Below are 18,810 nucleotides of genomic sequence, written 5' to 3'. Positions count from 1 at the left end.
AAGCGTTCAGAATTTCCAGATCTCTGCACATTCTCATTCCCGTCCTGTGATGAGAAGGCAAGGCTAACTTGATATCACTAATGGCAGTTTTCAGAATTGACTGCCCCACACAAATCTCATAAATGTGCTTAGCAAGTATTGGCAACAGCAATTGGTTGGTTCAATTTCACACAATGCATTTTTGTCCATGAGCAGTTCCAGCTTCCTCTGGTAGCTGGTGGTAATCACAGGTAAAACGGACAGAATTTCCTAGGTTTGAAAAAAAAAAGAGAGAATTTATGATGACTCATGCATTATATTTGGGAGCATTTGAGATATCTTTCATCATAAAAAAGGAGTTTTGTGAACTGTTCTGAAGCAGACAGAAGAAGGCACAAGTATCACCTCTGCTTGTGGAGCAGCTCTTTGCACATGTGTGTGTGTTTCTAGTTATAGAGGCATTTCACCCTTTATCAGCGGTGTGTATGTTTAATTCTTCCTAGAGGAAATAGCTGATCTAACAGAACAAATTAGTCAAAGTGGCAAAATCATCCATGAACTTGAGAAGGCCAAGAAGCAGATAGAAGTGGAGAAATCTGATATGCAGATGGCTCTAGAGGAAGCAGAGGTAAGATGCCTAAAAACAGTAGGAAATAAAGTACAAATGGCAAATAATTTGGTTTTTATAAAAGTCTTTTGGCGTGTGGTAGTTGGAGATGCTCATTTGTTGCATCGGATTCCCACAAACCACATACGAAGCTGAGCTTGGTCCACCAACCATTTGTTTGGCAGGTGGTCATCATGGCATGGTGGACATTACTTAAGCTAAAGGGCAATATGGATATAGGATTCTCTGAAGTCACATCACACCTAATCTTTGAGGAAACTTCTACAGTGACTTCCATATTGGTGTTAAATTGTTAACAGATATTAGTTAACTATGTTTTAGTACAGTGTGGTAAGATCAAGAAGGAGAAAAGTAATCTAAGTTTCCTCCAACCCCAAATCTCTGTGCTGCTTTATTTCTCCAACATTTCCTCAATAGGGTGCTCTTGAACACGAGGAAGCCAAAATCCTTCGCATTCAGCTTGAGTTGACTCAGGTGAGATCCGAGATCGATAGAAAGATTGCCGAGAAGGATGAAGAAATTGATCAGCTGAAGAGGAACCACCAAAGAACAGTGGACACAATGCAAAGTGCCTTGGATGCAGAAATACGGAGCAGGAATGAAGCTGTGAGGATTAAGAAGAAGATGGAGGGAGATTTAAATGAAATGGAGATCCAGCTGAGCCATGCAAACCGTCTTGCAGCTGAGACACAGAAACACCTCAGGAACGTCCAAGGGCAGCTTAAGGTACTTATCTTTCCAATATATCCTTTATATCAAGAGTGGTTAATCTGTGGCCTTCCAGATGTTGTTGGATTGCCGCTCCCATTGTCCTTGACCACTGGCCATGTTGGCTAGGGCTGATGGGAATTGGAGTCCAACAACATCCTGGAGGGTCATATGTTAACCACTATCGCTTTATATGAATAATAGAAATTCAGTTCTGCTAAACACTTTCCCCTGTTGTGTTTAGGACACACAGCTACATTTGGATGATGCCCTCCGAGGCCAAGAAGATCTGAAAGAGCAAGTGGCTATGATTGAGCGCCGAGCTAATCTGATGCAGGCTGAGATTGAGGAGCTCCGGGCAGCTCTAGAACAGACAGAGAGGGGCAGGAAGTTAGCTGAACAAGAGCTTCTAGATGCAAATGAACGCGTGCAACTTCTTCACACGCAAGTATGGGCTACAGTTGTCACTATAACAACAAAACTTGCCATGCTACATTAGTTCAAATGTCCATCTAATCTCCCATTTGATGTCTGACCGTGGCCACTGACATGCTCTATAGTGGTGAACAGAGACATGCTGCCTCCAAGTATGAGGAGGAATAATTGCTGAATCATTCCTAGAAACTGCAGCATAAGAGACGCTAAAACATCCTCACTGTGTCTTTTGTTTAGAACACCAGCCTTATTAACACAAAGAAGAAGCTGGAAATTGATGTTTCTCAACTTCAAAGTGAGGTGGAAGATGCCATTAAAGAGGCAAGAAATGCAGAGGAGAAGGCAAAGAAAGCCATCACAGATGTAAGAGCTTCTTTTCTCTTTCAGTGGTTGCCACAAAACCTTGCTGTTATCTATAACAATTTTTGTTGGCTCATGGGCACTTGATCACAGTGATCATTCTAGAGCGGTCCAGTCCTTCTGTGAGTGGCTAACAGTTTTTTCCTTCTGTATGCCTTCACAAACTGATAGGAGGAAGAAGAGCCTCAGGTGGCTTCAACCCTTATATACCTTGGAACAAATAGGGAAGGGCATTAATACAGTCTCCAGGCACTACCAGTTCCCACAGCCCCAGTTGCTATGCTCCTTTCATCTATTTTCCCCAAAGGAACAAAGCTCAGTTTCACGAGATGGTCTGCTTAAAACCTTGGTCTTTTTACTAGCAAGCTATCATTTGCAAACAGTTGGATGCATTGTCGCCATCACTGAGTTTCCATGCCATCCATGTTGAACGTTTGCCTACCATGCAGCTGTTGAAGCGCAGAGCCTTTGCAAGAGAAAAAACAGTGGCAAACAACTATGTAGCCCATCATACAAACAATGAATCTAAATACATTTTGCACAAAGTGTCCTTCAGTCACACAGCTAGGGCCACATGTGAGTCATTCTTCTTTGACCCCAATCCCTGTCGGCTGGGGAAATGGTGTAACCAGGTGGACCTGCTGATTTCAGGTGAAGGACGTACACGATCAGCCCTTTCTTCTTTCTACATGATCACAACATTTCACATGCAGACCTCTACCGCAAGGAATGCCCTCACAGGAAAGCAGATCTCATGTAGTTGTGTCTAATGGGTGACACACAAACATTATGAATTTGGCTCCAATTCATGAATGCTTATGTCTTAATGAGTTAGCCTTTAAGGTGCCATAAGATTCTTTGCTGTCCCTTCTGCAACCAACTGACATGGCTGCCTCTCCAAGAACTATGAAATGTGTCATTCATATAGTGTTGTGTGAAGACCTTCTCTGCACCATGCCAGTGATAATGGAAATTCATGTGTTTCCGTTCAATGTTATATAATGAGCCCAGCACCTTTGTTAATAGTTTGAATGTTAATTCATTCATTGGGATGGCTTACTTTTTGAGGTGGTCCCAGCAGGCCATTTCTGGTGGTCACAAGTTGATCTTTCAAACTCTACTGAGCTTCTGTCCTTTGCTCCGAGTGTACCTGTTGACTGGGGTCTACTGTTTGTATGTCAAGGCGGCCATGATGGCAGAGGAGCTGAAGAAAGAGCAAGACACTAGTGCTCACCTGGAGAGAATGAAAAAGAACCTGGATCAGTCAGTGAAGGATCTGCAGCTTCGGCTGGATGAAGCAGAACAACTTGCTCTGAAAGGAGGGAAGAAGCAGATCCAGAAAATGGAGGCCAGGGTAAACACTGGGGTTGGGAGCTGGTGGCAAGCATCAGAATTCTCCATAGGTCAGAGGCCCCTATATCAGAGCTGCTAAGTAAATTAATGTTTTGCTTGACTTCCTAGATCCGAGAACTAGAGTCTGAACTAGAGGGGGAGCAGAAGCGAGCCACAGAAGCCATTAAAGGTATTCGCAAGTATGAACGGCGAGTCAAAGAACTGACTTTCCAGGTAAGAGGGAAAGGAAGAAGCCAGTGCTTCCCAATACTTCTTTGACAACTTACGTATCACCTAATCAGGTGCCACTTTTCTAGGGTGAAGAGGACAGGAAGAATGTGATAAGGCTACAGGACTTGGTGGATAAGCTTCAGCTGAAGGTCAAATCCTACAAGAGACAAGCAGAGGAGGCTGTGAGTTATTTGAAAGACACAAGCTTCATTTTTGGTCATTTGTACAAAATGCATAAAGTCTCAGCTTTGACATCAGAGGTATGACTTAGGGTTTTTGTGTGCTATTGCTTTCTGATTATAGGACCAACAGGCCAATGTCCACCTCTCCAAATTCAGGAAAACGCAACATGAGCTGGAAGAGGCAGAGGAAAGGGCTGATATTGCTGAGTCTCAGGTCAATAAGCTTCGGGCAAAGACCAGGGAAGTTTCTACCACAAAGGTAAGTGCCTCCACAGACCAGATGCCAAACTATTTGTCCCTCCTGAATGATGCAACTGTGTTTTTACAAATCCCTGCTGCAGCAGTGGATGAATGAAAAGGAATCTGAGCATCCAGCAAGGATCCAGGGATGTCCTCCATTAAGAATGTTGCACGGAGTGGAAGAAGCAACACACTTAATAGCTCTGGGTTCAAATTCGCTGTGGCTTCAGCATCAGTAAAGCCAATGGAATTAGGCAAGGAGAGAGTGTGGCTTCAGGCTACAGTGTATTGATAAGAGGCTTACTCAAAAAACCAAAGTGCCCCCTTGCTTTTGCAGGAGTTAGTCTTGTAAAAACCCCAGTTCAAAGACACAAATATATTATCCATTTAAGCCAGGGATAGTCAGCATGGTGCCCCCCAGATGCTGTTGAACTACAATTTCCAACAGCCCCAGCAAGCACAGCCATTGGTGAGGGATAATGGGAGTTGTAGTCCACCAATGTGGAGGACACCACATTGGCTAACCCTGATTTAAGCCCTAGCCACCCAAATGGTCAGGTCCCACATCCCCTAAATCTGCTCCAGAGCGTTGGGAGTCCCTCAGAGCAGATTTAGGGGAGAGCCTGGGGAATTACTAGTAGGAGGAGCTTCCTTTCCTCTTCCATTGATAGAATCCTTACCATTAGCTGAGTGGCACTGCTGGATTCAAATATATTTGGCCTTCATTTATTTAGACCATTTGCAACCCCCTCTTCAGCCAAAGAGGATTCTTGAGTATTCTTAATCTTTGTTGGAAGCTGCCCAGAGTGGCTGGGGAAACCCAGCCAGATGGGCAGGATACAAATAAATTATTGTTGTTGTTGTTGTTGTTGTTGTTGTTGTTGTTATTATGTGGCTTACATACAATGAATTAAAACAAGACAGTCTGGTTACAATATAAAAAGTGCTACAGACATGGGAAAAGGAACAGGCAGGGAAGAGGAAAAAAGCAAACTCAGGTGCCAATTGTTCAACAGTTGTTCTTGTGATGACAGCTGGCTGAGAAACAATTCAGGGCCGCAAGTGCCTCATGGAGCTGGACTTTGGGAAAGGCAAATGACTTTGCTTCTCATCTTTCCTACTAAGGCAGCCTGATAGAATGTCTTCTATCATTCTGCCAGTTGATAAAGAGGAGGCCTGATGGGGCTGGTTTTTCAGCAGTGCTGCTGGCGTGAGCCCTGCTTCCCATTTCTCAAGAAGATAGTGGCTGAAACGGCACATTGTTCTCCTTATATTTTAACAAGAACTGAGTTTTTTGTTTTGTTTGTGGCAGGTAATCATAGAAAGTGAAGAGTAAATCTACTGCAGGACAGAAGAAGCTTGGAATGTATGCAAAATGCATATATGTCCCCATGATGTTGCTTGAAATTGTAGTAATCCTGTGATCTTTCCTCAATAGCCCTAATAGAAAATAAATTTTGCTTTGCTTAAAGACTTGGTGAGTTTTGTTCTTTGTGTTGTAATCTGCATACCTAAGAGGCAGCAGCTAGCCACTGTCTATGAGGACACATCTGGATTATGTCCCTATGGTGTTTGCTTACCAGCCAATGATACCAGTGATACTGCAGTGATGGCAAGATTACTTATCTTGCTTCTTACCTATATTATGGTCAAACAGCCGAAGTCTACAATTTCAGCCAAGCAACAGCCAGAGATTTTTATGCACAAAAATACACATGCCTCTCCCTTCATATAAGCAAGAGACTCCACCTCACAGTTCAAGGACACTTCCAGACAGGCAAAAGTGAAGGAAGGAGGGCGAGTTGTGTTGCCTGGGGCAAGGGAGTCTCAAGGGCCAGATAGAGAAGCATGGAGGAACTGCAATTGGGGCCCCAGACTTGAGGCTCCCAATCCCTTCCTTCAACATATCACAACTGTTCATTGAAGTGTGACTTCTGGTGGCTGAAAAAGGAAATTGCCAAATGCAGTGTTTGCACACAAAGGCATGGACAATCTGTAGACTCTCAGTATTTTGCAATAGGGGTTCAAGTGCATACTAGAACTATAGGATTGCATTATCATTATTTGTATTAGTCACTTAAAAAAAAAAAAAGAATGACACTCAAAGCGACTTACAAACACAAAAAAAATTAATGGAAAGGATAAAAACAAAACAGGGATAAATCAACCTAAAATGCACAAGTAATATATTGCTGCTCACTTATACAGGGTTCAGTTTCCTTGGAATGAGGGACAGTGGAGACTGTGGTGCATTTATATGGTTTATTTACACACATATGTGACCTGAGCATTAACACCCCAAAAGGGTCTTGCTTCTCCTATAGCCACAGCCTTGTGAACCACCCTGGGATCTTTGGATGAAGGGCAATGTACAAGTTTAATAAATAACAACAGTAAGAGAAATCAAGCATGGCTCAATCTCTTCCAGTTACCCAACTTGCCACTTCCGGTGTCTAGCTTCTTGCTCACATAACTCAACTCTCAACTCTGATCTTTGTCTTTCTAACAGTGAGTTGAGGGAGGCCCACCCATTTTCAGCCTGGCACAGCACCAGTTCCTTTGTTATCTTAATAGCCCAGACTTTGAGGGCCATTATCTCACCAGGAAGCTACCCTGGCTATTCCAGCAATCGAATCTGTGATGGATCCAGGAATTAGACGGGAGCTCAGGCATACAGCTTACCCCTCGCAAACTCATAACAATGTATAAAAAACAAGTAAGTGAAGCAATGCAGCACAGCAGGAAACAATCCTGCCTACATAAAAACTTAACATGCATACAGCTTCACAGCTAGCCCCAGAAAAGGCAGGCCTATGCATGCCTTCAACCTCTGAGAAACAGCTCCTTCAGGTGAGATCAGATTCTTTTTTTAAAATAGCATGCCAGAAATTTAATGTTGAAATGCACTGGCTTCTATTTAGCACAATTACTCAGAAGAAAATACTTTTCTCTAGGGAACAGATGGGAGGACAAATGTGAACGACTGTCCTCTAGCAACAGCTACAGACCACATAAAATGTTTTGCAGAAGTTCCCCAACTAATCATATTCATAGCTGTCAACTTTTCCCTTTTTTAAAGGGAAATTCCCTTATTCCAGATAGGATTCCTCGCATGAAAAGGGAAAAGTTGACAGCTATGCATATTGTGAGAAAAGCTTTACTGTTTCTAACGCAGAGGCTACTGACAACAGAGTGTTAAATTACGAACATACTAGGAACTCTAAACTTCCATCTCCATCCTTCTGTCAAGCTTCCTTACAGCAGTTCAGTTCTTAGTGGTGTGGGAAATCCATTGAAGTAGGGCTCCCTCTTCCCAAAGAGGCCATTCTTGTGTCACTTCCATTGCAGCCATAAAGTATGGTGCCCATATAATCAGTACTCCATATCACTATCTCGCACCCTGAGTCCCCACATCCTGTCCCCCAGCATAAGGATGCCCAGAATGTGGAATGAGGGTGTGAAGATTCATAATATGTTTGTCACTATCTAGGCAGTTGGCATGTCACAACAAGTTTCTAACTCCCCAAACCCCATTCTGGTGCTCCCAACCCTTTTGTTAGCAAAGCTGAAGATAGGACACAGAGCTCAACTCCCCTCTACATCTGTCTGTGGCATTACATCTTCGTAAATCATTAAAAGAATCCTCATCACTGATTGCTGAACTGTGATAATATGAGAAGAAAACAATATCACTCTTAAGGTGGAGCCTCAATGCAGCTTGGAATCTCTGCACAAATATATGCTGGGAAACAAGAGTCTGAGAGTGAAAGCTGACACACTTGACAAGGTCCAGATGCCATCTCACTTAGGAAGGACATGTGCTTCTTCCAAAAGTCTAACTATAGACAGTCTTAGAAGAGTCTTGCTGTGGTTACATGCTCTCTTAATAAACATGCAAGGCATTCCACAGGGACTAGATTGCCCACAGTATCCTGTTAAAAAGGACCATGATATCATGGAAGCATTGACAGCTGTACGAGATTTTAGAATGGTGGACCCTATTCATATTCCAGCAGGCTTATTGCTACTTGCACCAATTGAAATTAGGGGTTATTTCAGATGCCACAATTCCCCCCCCCCCCGAGGTTATTGCGTTTTTCAGCCTAATGTAGTCTGCCTGTAAACAGCTTACAGTATTTGCAATAAATGTGAAACAACCATTCCGTCTGATGTGGGTAGGCATAATTGTCCTAATTTATGGCTTCTTGATACTGTGCAATAAAAAGCAATATTGAGGAGAACAGAATAAAAAATTTGGATTAGGAGTAAAGTTGACAATACTTTTCTGGCTGGGATCATTTGCCATTAATAACTGTATAATAAGGCAAATTTCAGCAGGTGAAGTTTTCCCAGCATGCAGGCACAGTAATGGTTCATTTGCTGAATTCCTGCCTGTCATGCAGCTGTAAAAAAGCAATGTAGCTTTCCAAGAAAAAGGGTGGCAACTAATTAGGAACAACTTTGGTTGTGTTGTTCATACAATGTCAGATAGCCAGAACAAACCACAGTGGACATCAGTAGGATTGTACTGAAATATATCCACAACATAAATATGCTTGTTTTGCAGTACATGAGAGAATATTGCTTTATAGTGGGAGAGAAAGCAAAGGCGTGTTCTAGATAGAGGATGCAGTATTGGCTTGATCAACTAAGACAGTTATTTATATTGTGCAAAGGAATGTATAGGATTAATTCTGAGTATTTCTATGCCCATGTTGCTCCTTGCTATTCAGCTTCTAAATATGAAATGCACCTTGTATTAGTATGTGTTACTGGATGTTTTCTTCCTAAAACTGGCCAACGGCTGCAGGATATATTACAAATCCCAGCAAAGTTGGCATGGAGACAGATATCTGTGTGCTCAGAACTATTTTGATTAAGGCTCTTGAGAGACAGAAGACTGGATAAGTCAAGTGTGAAACGAGTTACTGTCTTTCATAGCCTCTATCATTTACCATCTCTTCCTTGCTATTTCTGTACTACAAAGCAGAACAGCTTTAAAATTCACAAACTGCACCCTGAACTAGGATTGGAAACAAACTGAAAATCAATGAAGTTGTTCCAAAATATGTACCATATGTTTACAATAGCCTTTGGTTGATAACTTATAGGCAGCTACGTTTTAAAGCCATTTAAGGTTTCTGGATCATCTTGAGGGACAGCCATGCATGCAGCACATTACAGTAAGTCAATCTAGAAATTACAAAGGCAGAAATGAGGGTAACTAGTTATCATAGGGATGGGATGTAGCTCAACAGAGCACATGCTCTGCATGTTAAAGTTTCCCTAGACTCAATCTCTCATATCTCTAGGTAGGATTGGGGTGGAGGGATCCCATCTGGATTGCTGTTGGCAGTCAGTGTAGACAAAATTGAGCTTAACAGATCAAGGGTTTGACTTGGATGACTCTAGATTGTATTTCACAATTTATGCATATCATAAATTTAAGTTTGTATAATTAAAGTGCTCTGCCACCCTAGCATAACAAATCTACTTTTTAAAAAACCCTGAACTTTTTGCACTTATCCTGCCTCCTTCCAATAGCTATCTTTTATTCTTATAGCTTACTTAATATATTCTGCTTTTGCCCCACTTGTTGTTTGAGTTGCTCAGGCAGATTATCTGTTGAGACTTTTTAGCAGTGTGACAGTTAAGTTTCCCACACCTTTCTAGCTTCATGTGTGGATAGTGTGATTACATACTTTAGTCACTAGATGGCACTGGAGTTAGTTGTATCTTGGCTGTGAGGAGCTTCCTTGTCCCGTTTTTTGTTGGAGAGACAATAAACTTAAGAGTCTAGTTTCATGACTGGTGCATCCTTTGAGCCAGTAGCCTTCAACTATTTCAGACCTTTCACCCAAATGTGCATTTGGGGACCACTTTATTATTATAATTTTTACTATCTATTTGTATGATGGTAGTGCCACTGTTGCGACCCAACTTAGGAAAAGCCCTTCTGGTAACAAAATGTGCTCCCTGCCACCACTCAACCACCACCTGCTGCCCCCAAACCACCCTCAAAAATCCTACAGAAGACATATAAGCAGGCCTGTGTTTAGCTGCTGCAACCACCAGACTGTCAGAGTTCCCTTCAAAGAGAACAGGAGAGGATTATTTCCCAGCTCATCAGAATGGAAGAAAGGACCCGTCAGACTTCTTGAACGGCTCTGCAGAGCAATACGAAACCTGTGACCCTACCTCTAGTCAGGATGCACTTTTTGATGAATAGCTCACCTTCCAGAAGGGCTAGAGACTTTCTTTGGGTTGTTGTTTTCCCCAATGAAAGCTCAGACTCTAGAGCCCCAATTGCACCATGAATAATTGGCCTTGTGGGGGCATCCCTTTCCTAAAGTTCTCTACTCCATGATGCTTGGTGGTTCTTCCAAGCATTTGACTGAAATATTCACACATGGAAATATGGCAGCAAGTGAGCCATGCCTAATATGTGTGTACAGCATAAGTGCCAGGGAACACATATAATATGCACATTGATCTAAAATATGCTGTTCCTAAGCAAGGGGACGTGGGTGGTGCTGTGGCCTAGGACTTGCTGATCAGAAGATCGGCAGTTCGAATCCCAGCGACGGGGTGAGCTCCCGTTGCTCGGTCCCTGCTCCTGCCAACCTAGCAGTTCGAAAGCACGTCAGAGTGCAAGTAGATAAATAGGTACCGCTCCAGTGGGAAGGTAAACGGCATTTCCGTGCGCTGCTCTGGTTCGCCAGAAGCTGGCCACATGACCCGGAAGCTGTACGCCGGCTCCCTCGGCCAATAAAGCGAGATGAGCTCCGCAACCCCAGAGTCGGCCACGACTGCACCTAATGGTCAGGGGTCCCTTCACCTTTACTTTTAAGCAAGAAAATGCACACATGCTTAAACAAGATACCATAAATTCTACTTGAATTCTTAAACAACAACAACCGAGGAAAACTGAAGATCAAAGTGCTGCCTTCAAGTTTGAATTTTGCTTTATCTCAGATTATTATCCCCCGCACTATGGCTGTGTTTTGCTGACAATGGAAAGGCGGTAGCAGTGCCACTACCAGAAGTGAGACCAGGCACATTGCTATTTATCTTCCTTCCAGACTACATTCAAATGATCAGAAATCACTCCACACACACACTCCACAAATGTCCTGTAAATGCAATGCCCCTCAAATGCTCTGCACATCATTCAGATTACTGAAAGGAGGTTCCTTTGCCAGATACCTCGATACACTGGGAGAACAGCACAAGGCAGGGTTGGTGGGGGATGACAGTGACTGACAATTATTTTTATGCAAGCAAAGAAAAGGGGTTTTCACAGTTATAATAACCACAAAGTTTACTGCTTAATGCCAGTTGTGTCCACAACAAAAATCAGAGCCAATGAAAGTCCACAGAATAAAACAAAGGCAAAAAAGGGCATCTTGTTCTATTCTGTATAAGGGGGGAGGGATTTTCTTCCCTCTTACCAGTAGAGGGACACAGAGTCCCTTGAGACACATCAGCCTGCTGCTGACACTCTCTTTGGCAACCTGCCATTTTACCCCCAAACATTGAACTTGCGCCCAGTATCCCGGCTCCTTCACTGTAAGCAAAAACAAAGCAACAAAAACACTCTTGGGGATGGGATAGGAACACGTTCCATCCTTAATGATTTGATGCATAAACCTTATGCAAAGATACTCATATTGCAGAATTCTAAATGAGAGGGTTGCATTGCCAAACCAAGGCGCTTGAAGCCATATAGCAGGATCACTTCAAATGTCACTAATGTGCGCTTTAATCCAACACATTCAGAGTAGCTTCACGTGTGAGCCTCCTTCCAATATCAGATACATGTTATTTAATTCTTTCATGACAACTGCAAACCATTATCATCCTTTTTATGTTTATTTCACAGCCGTCTCTAAGCGATTATGCACGTGATTTGATATTCTCATCATCACAACGGTTTGCGGTGACTGTGGGGCTGGGGCCGGGTAGGAAGTCTAGTCCTTGCCGACTCTTGGACATTTCAGCCTATGATAAGATATCACTTGCCATAGATGCAGCTTTGAGGAAACAAGGAGCGCTGAAGAGGTCAGCTGACTGCTTCAGTAAATGCCCTTTGTGATGAGGGGAAAGGATAGTATATTTATATATCTATTTCTAAAATGCATATTGTTCAATAAAACATTATTAATAAATATCAGCATAATTAATATTAATGTAATTGCATTAATTAAAAGAAAAGTATCATAGCCATAATGTGCTAACAGCACTGTCTAGGCGTAACTTTCAGGGTAGGTTTTAAAACCTTTTGTGTGTGAGTTTCACAACAGGCAGAACATGTAGTTGAGAAGCAATGGCTTCTCAATACAGCCAAAGCACACATCTCAAGAATCCTGGGAACTGTGGTTTGTTAAGGATGCTGGGAACTATAGCTCTGCACTTGGGAAACTACAGTTCCCAGGATTCTTTAGGGTAGGGAATGTACTTTAAATGCATGGTGTCTACACTGCCACTGAAAACAACTTCGCAATAAACTGAAGTCTAGGATGACCTTGATGAGAAGTAATACGTGATATCTTAAACCCATCTCCACCTTGCCAATTCCCTCCACCCTCCTTCCACTCTCTCTTTCCCACCACCTTACTGCCGCTGCACGCACCCTTCAGCTCTCCCCTCCACTACTTCATATTTTGTACTTCAAGTGCCTCTGCCTTCCCCTCCAAACACAAACCCCAAACATGGTTCGTTACAAAAAGTGAATCCTTTCAGCCAAAGGAGTTTGAGTTAGTGCAAGCTGAACTGCTGTCAGCACGGTCTAACACATTCTGATGTTACTGGGTAGCCTTTGTGGAAGGAAACTGGGAAAGTTCAAAATGCTCAAGAGCAATTGAATGGAAATGGCCCAGTTTGCATGTAGTGCTAGGCCGAACTATGGCTTCGTGCAAACAGGCAAGTGTGCAGGTTTCCAGCTAGCTGGCTGTTTTGCTCTTCCTCTGGTCCTGCTGCTGCTACGCTGCTACGAGCTAAGCCATGGTTTGACTTAGCTTTATGTATGAACGCAGGCATGTAATTTATTCCGCCCCCGCAACAAACCACAAATGTCACAGAACAAACCATGGCTACACCTTGTAGTTTGTCTGTAATGAAATAATTATTCAGATGGAACACTAATCCAAATCATGACTTACCTCACAACAGTGCAGTAGTGGCAAGACAGGAGGTGCAATCTTTTCCCTGGGAGCCAGCATCTTTCTTCATGGCATGGCTTGGTGTTATATGTGAATCAGGTCACTATGAGAATATGCTGAATCATTCAGGCAGGCAGTTCAACACAGGCAAATTTAAACCTGGAAATAACACATTGATTCTTTTCAGGGTCAGGTAGTGATGCAAATGTTTATTTATTAACCAAATTTGTATACCACTTAATTGTAAATAAACCCTCTAAGCAATTAACAAAGAATCCAATCAGATGACTTCTTCTTCAGAAGCTTATTGGCAATTCAGACAGTCTCCACCATCAGCAGAGATGAAGGAGAAATATCCTCTACATATCTTCTTGGGGTCAGTGATTTATGTGAGGTGAAGTGGTTAGATTGGAACCTGAGATCTAATTCCAACTCTGCTGTGAAGCTCACTAAGTGATATTGGGACAGCTGCTATCTCTCCCAGCCTAATCTACTTCCTATGGTCAGTCTGATCTCAAAGCAAAATAAAGTGAGAGCCATGTACATTGCCCTGAGCTCTTAAGAGGAAGGGCAGGATACAAAAGGAATAAATAATTACTGAGTGAATTACCCTCAATTTGCTGCTATGAATGCTCTTCGGTACAAAAGTGAAAATGGCTTAAATAGCTAAACAGCAATGACACTCATAAAATTTTAGGAAACATGCTTTGAGCTAAAGAAATCTCCTCAATTCTGAATCATGTTACAGCAGCCATCTGGGATGCTGCTGTGGTTGGTATATGATCTTCATAGCTCCCTTGAGAATGTTAATCTCCTTAGCTCCTTGGCATGTGATTCTGTTTGAGGCTTTCTTTCTGATTATTTCAAATTGTGGGGGGAAACCCAAGCATTTCCTTCATATTGTAAATAATATTTCCACATTAAAGTCACTCAAGGCTGAATAGTGGGTAGCCTCATATGGTTGTGCATTTGAGTGAAAGAGCTTGCAAATGGATTATCAGGTTCAAGTGAAACATTAACGAGGGCAGGATGGAAAACAGATTTCATTGCCATACATGGAGGACAGGAGTCGCTCGGCATTGACACCCTATTTCTGTACTCAAGTCTGTCCACCAGCTGGTAAGTGCTGATGCAAAGGTAACTGATCTCAGGAAAAACATGGGTCCCGAATGTCCATAAAGGAACATTACTGGGTGAAGGTTTAAAAATAGAGGCAATCAATGTGATGCACCCAAGGATGTCCTGAGAGCAGCTCTACTCTTGTAACAGTGCTGACAGAAAAGAGTGACATGGGTTCCAGTTTTCCATGCAAGAAGTGTGCCTGTTAAGATTACCTTATGAAGGAGTGAGTGGATATTCCTTACAGTTGAGCAGCAAGTTGCTTCTGTACCTGACCAGCAATAAGTCCTACAGGTGATGTGGGATACCTTTCTCTTTAACTTTTATCACCTCTGTTATGGAGGCAAGCCACCTATTTTTGAGGGCTGTAGCCTTTAAACAAAAAGTAGGCAACACACTGGAGGCTGGACCATTAGGAGGAAGAAGGAACTGCTCCACCAACTTAAGGGCTCATCCATACTTTCTTTGCTCTGCATTTCTAGACACAGGTTTATGCTTCAAAACTTCCTGTCTTCTTCTTCTTCGCCTCACCGATTTCCCCACGAAAACCTACTCTTTCCCTGCAAAAGCCTACTCTTTACCACCAAATTGGAGCAAATGACAATTCAAAGAAACCCTGAATTGCTGTTTGTTCTGATTCAACGTTAAAGAGCGGATTTTCCTGGAGAAAGCAGCAGAGTGGGGAAAGCAGTTGGCTATGGACTGGGAAAATGCAGACCTCTACCTAAAAAGCTTGGGACAAAAGGTAAGAGTGAATGAGCCCTCAATCTGGTATCATTCAGCCTCTATCTTCTTGCCTTCCTACTTACACCCAGTCCAAGGAGTAGCACTGCCCATCAGCTTCTTCAGTGTCAGTGTTGTCCTTGTAGAATTCAGCAGGGAGCAAGTTGGGGACAAAACTAGAATTGGCTCAGACTCCAAATACTGTTGGACTTCCAACCTTCTACCCTACAAGTCCCAATGGGCATCAGCCATAACCACACTGCAGTGTTCCCTTCCAACTTCTCACTATGGAACCAGATTTTTTCAAGCTACTACAAGACCAATAACAAAATAGCAAGACCAATTACTTAGCCACTTCTTCTGGTTTTGTGACGTAATATATATAAAACACATGCGGTATAAACTGGTGATAAAAGACATGGCAAAAAATAAAGATAAGAGGGTAGGAAATAATCTAGGGCACAAATTATGTATAAATGCAAGCAGGAGAAAGGGAAGGAAGAACAACTGCAATATAAATGTGATTAAGAAGATCAAAGTGCTTTGGGTTTTTGTGCACAAAGGGCAGGCCAACCAGGAGCAGCTGTAGTATTTAATTCAATAGCGGACATGATCTCTCCTGCAAGAAAAATACCAACCAGTTCAAAGAACTCAAGGGAAATAAAGAGCAGATGATGGAAAGATAGATCTGGATCCCGGAAACCTGCATTTGACTGGCATGGCAATGTATGATATACACCTGTCAACTTGTTCAAGATTAAGTCCTCACAATCAACTGAAATTAAGGAAGGAGATGTTTAATCAGATTATCAGAAAAGAGCTAAGAGGTCTTTACTGTTTCAATGAGAAGCAACAGCAATGTGCTCAAGAACTGGTTGCCGCAGCACCACACTGTGCGGGGACAGATTTTATGCATGCAGTGGTCAAGAAGTGGGCAGAACTCATCGATGCTGATGTTGGCTCAGCATTGCTGAGCCTCTGTAGAGATGTTTGGCAGCCTGCACCACCATCAATAAACTATGCCACTGGCATATGCAAACCATTAGAGGCTTCTAGGCAAGAACCTCCTAGATGAAGAAACAGTCTGAAAATGTGTAGTCAGTGCTTCCTTAAAGCAGGGGTGGCACTTGGACTAATTTCATGCAGGTGAATGGGAAGAGAGGGGTGGCAGAGAGAGGGGTGCGGGAGAGAAAGAAAGAGACAAAAGGAGCTACCCTTCATCCATTTATGGCTCAGGCCCATGCATCCTCCGACGGATTGACTCTCAGAATGTTCACTTCCCAGGAGAAAAAAAGGTTCTCCACCCCTAGCTCAAAGTTTAGAAACAGGAGCAGCTGTGTGGGGTCTATAGGGTATATGGTCTATAGGGTGGTCTGTCCACATGTTTCTGCAATATATCATCTTCTGCACATCCTGTATGCATCTTTTCTTCTCATCTCCATAAATCCCTATACATTATTATTCCCCTTAAACTATCATTGAAGGATGCCTACCCATGAACCCTAGGTTTGGACATTTCTGACTGAATGAGAATTTTCTCACGAATAAAGTGTAAGAAATTTAAAAGGAGGTTGGAGGAAAAAATGGAGAGTACACTCTCCCGCAGGTGTTCTGCCTTATTTCCAAGAATCTAAGAACCATGAAATATGGGTACATCAAAGATTCAAGCATGGGGAAATTCCATTTTTTTTATTAATGAGCTGAATCCAGAGACAATGTTTAAGAGCCAAGACAATCCACCTAGATCCTGAAATGTACAGTGGTACCTCGGGTTACATACGCTTCAGGTTACATATGCTTCAGGTTACATACGCTTCAGGTTACAGACTCCGCTAACCCAGAAATAGTACCTCGGGTTAAGAACTTTGCTTCAGGATGAGAACAGAAATTGTGCTCCAGCGGCACCACTAAAGTGGTGCTTCAGGTTAAGAACAGTTTCAGGTTAAGAATGGACCTCCGGAACGAATTAAGTACTTAACCCAAGGTACCACTGTATATAATTTTGTTGTGTACAGCAGAGATGGAAAACGTCCGATGGCAGTTTTTAGATCACACAGTCTTGCTGTTACTGCACTCCTGTTCTACTTTTTGCTGTGCTTCTGCCTTAAGCCCCTTTCTCCGCTCCCCCCCCCGCCCCCCAGCACGAATTTCTCAGCCTTGTCATATTACTCACCAGCTGTGTAACAGGAACCCTTCAGCTGTTTTGATGTATGAGGCGTGAGCATGTCTGAGCCTCATCCTGTCCTTTTGAGACCCTGTGTCCAAATACCTGCTGCTGGCTAGAGAGACAGGAGAAGTTTATTAACCCTCCCAGCTATGGTGAATTATTTGAAGTCGCTCCTTCTATATTTCCATTTCCCTGATGTTACCTCTGTCTTCATCAGGATGATGTTTTTTTGTCTCTCTCGTTCTGTGACTGATGTTACTCTCACATGTCATCGGTGCCTGGTTCAAAATCCCAAACCCAGCGAAATGGTACACACATCATCTGCTGTGCTTGTGCCCATGCCCACTGTTACACGAGTGTGCCCAAGTGGCTAACAGTTAACACTCATGGTTAACCAACAATTCGTTAAAGGAAAAAGCTTAGAACATCACAGTGTTTCCTGATTAAATCAATTCAATGCTTTTAGCCCGACTTTTCTTGCAACAGTTATAGTTGTTAGAAGAGATCTCCTCGAGGATGCCCCAATTAAGCACCACAACATCCTGGCAAAAGGAATACAAAAAGTCCTTTTTAAAAAAGGTTAATCTAACCCAACAGTACTATCTCTGCACGGTAAAAAAAAATTATTTTAAGCAGAGAAAAATCTAGCCTTACCATCTTCATGGTGCAGAGCCTGGAAGAATCCTAACAGAAGTGTGTAGAGAGGAGACATTCAGCTTGGGAGCAGGATGGCTCCAGTACTTTTTTGTTTTGTTTTGTTTTTGTTTACCCAGCGCCAAGATTCCTGAGCATTCTCTGGTTACAGGACAGCGGCTGAAGTCCAAGGATGCTGTTGGAAAAAGATGATCCCTGGAGGCATTTCTGCTAATACTGAAAACATGGTTGAGCACGATTCTATAAAGCTGCAAATCCCGCAGGGAATGTTTTTAGAAACACATTAATGCCTCGGCTGAATCGGAGGCAGGCCAAAGCCTCAAGTCAAAATTTCAGAGCACTATCATAAGGAATAGGAGGCACTCAAATGCCATAATTCTACTTTTTGTGTGTGAGAGAGATACACAGCAAACTAGGCTCCTCTTTCCATTACTGCCATCCCTTCCCTTAAATTGCCTCTCAGTCCTGAGGAAGAAATATGGCATGTTCTTATTCAGTGACCATGGAACTAGGCCCTTAAAGGTATAGTGTTGTATTCAGTGCTTTTTTGTGGTGGTACAAGCACTTCCTTTTGGTTGCCCATGGCAGCCATTATGTGCTGCCACCCATGTTACTTTTATCAAGATACAAGTACCAGACCTCGTTTATTTATTTTTTACCAGAAAAAGCACTGGTTGTAGTCAACTAAGTTTTACCAGAAAAAGCACTGGTTGTAGTCAACTAAGTTTTACTCAGAGTAGACCTGTTGAAATTAATAGTTTTAACTTAGTCATGTTCATTAATCTTGCTGGGTCTACTCTGAGTAAAATATAGTTGAACACCACCCATTTTCTTTGGGATTTCCACCTGGCAACTCCACTTCTTTTTATTTTCCTGCACCCAATTTACTCC

At 42.6% G+C, this 18,810-nt stretch overlaps 1 protein-coding gene and 1 long non-coding RNA gene across 2 annotated transcripts in view; one reads left to right on the top strand and one right to left on the bottom strand.

Annotated features, from left to right (window-relative positions):
• LOC114590694 (myosin-3) overlaps positions 1–5,566 on the top strand; it is a 32,181-nt gene extending 26,615 nt beyond the window's left edge. Inside the window, exons 32-40 of the mRNA XM_028717082.2 lie at positions 483–607; positions 1,025–1,333; positions 1,560–1,763; positions 1,988–2,113; positions 3,294–3,464; positions 3,572–3,676; positions 3,760–3,855; positions 3,977–4,114; positions 5,408–5,566. Of these exons, the coding sequence (XP_028572915.2) occupies positions 483–607; positions 1,025–1,333; positions 1,560–1,763; positions 1,988–2,113; positions 3,294–3,464; positions 3,572–3,676; positions 3,760–3,855; positions 3,977–4,114; positions 5,408–5,431 (1,298 nt within the window). The 3' untranslated portion in view covers positions 5,432–5,566. The remainder of the gene's footprint in view (positions 1–482; positions 608–1,024; positions 1,334–1,559; positions 1,764–1,987; positions 2,114–3,293; positions 3,465–3,571; positions 3,677–3,759; positions 3,856–3,976; positions 4,115–5,407) is intronic.
• Positions 5,567–5,939: 373 nt separating this feature from the next.
• On the bottom strand, positions 5,940–18,006 carry LOC114590699 (uncharacterized). Its single transcript, XR_003705152.2, has 4 exons — positions 17,920–18,006; positions 17,272–17,377; positions 13,257–13,415; positions 5,940–6,036 (listed from the first exon to the last, which is right to left on the bottom strand). It is a non-coding gene; the product is annotated as an uncharacterized LOC114590699 (long non-coding RNA).
• Positions 18,007–18,810: the final 804 nt, after the last annotated feature.

This window comes from Podarcis muralis, chromosome 2 (genome assembly GCF_964188315.1).
Source record: "Podarcis muralis chromosome 2, rPodMur119.hap1.1, whole genome shotgun sequence".
In the NCBI taxonomy this organism is placed as follows: domain Eukaryota; kingdom Metazoa; phylum Chordata; class Lepidosauria; order Squamata; family Lacertidae; genus Podarcis; species Podarcis muralis.
This window is presented reverse-complemented; position numbering and strand designations above follow the sequence as displayed.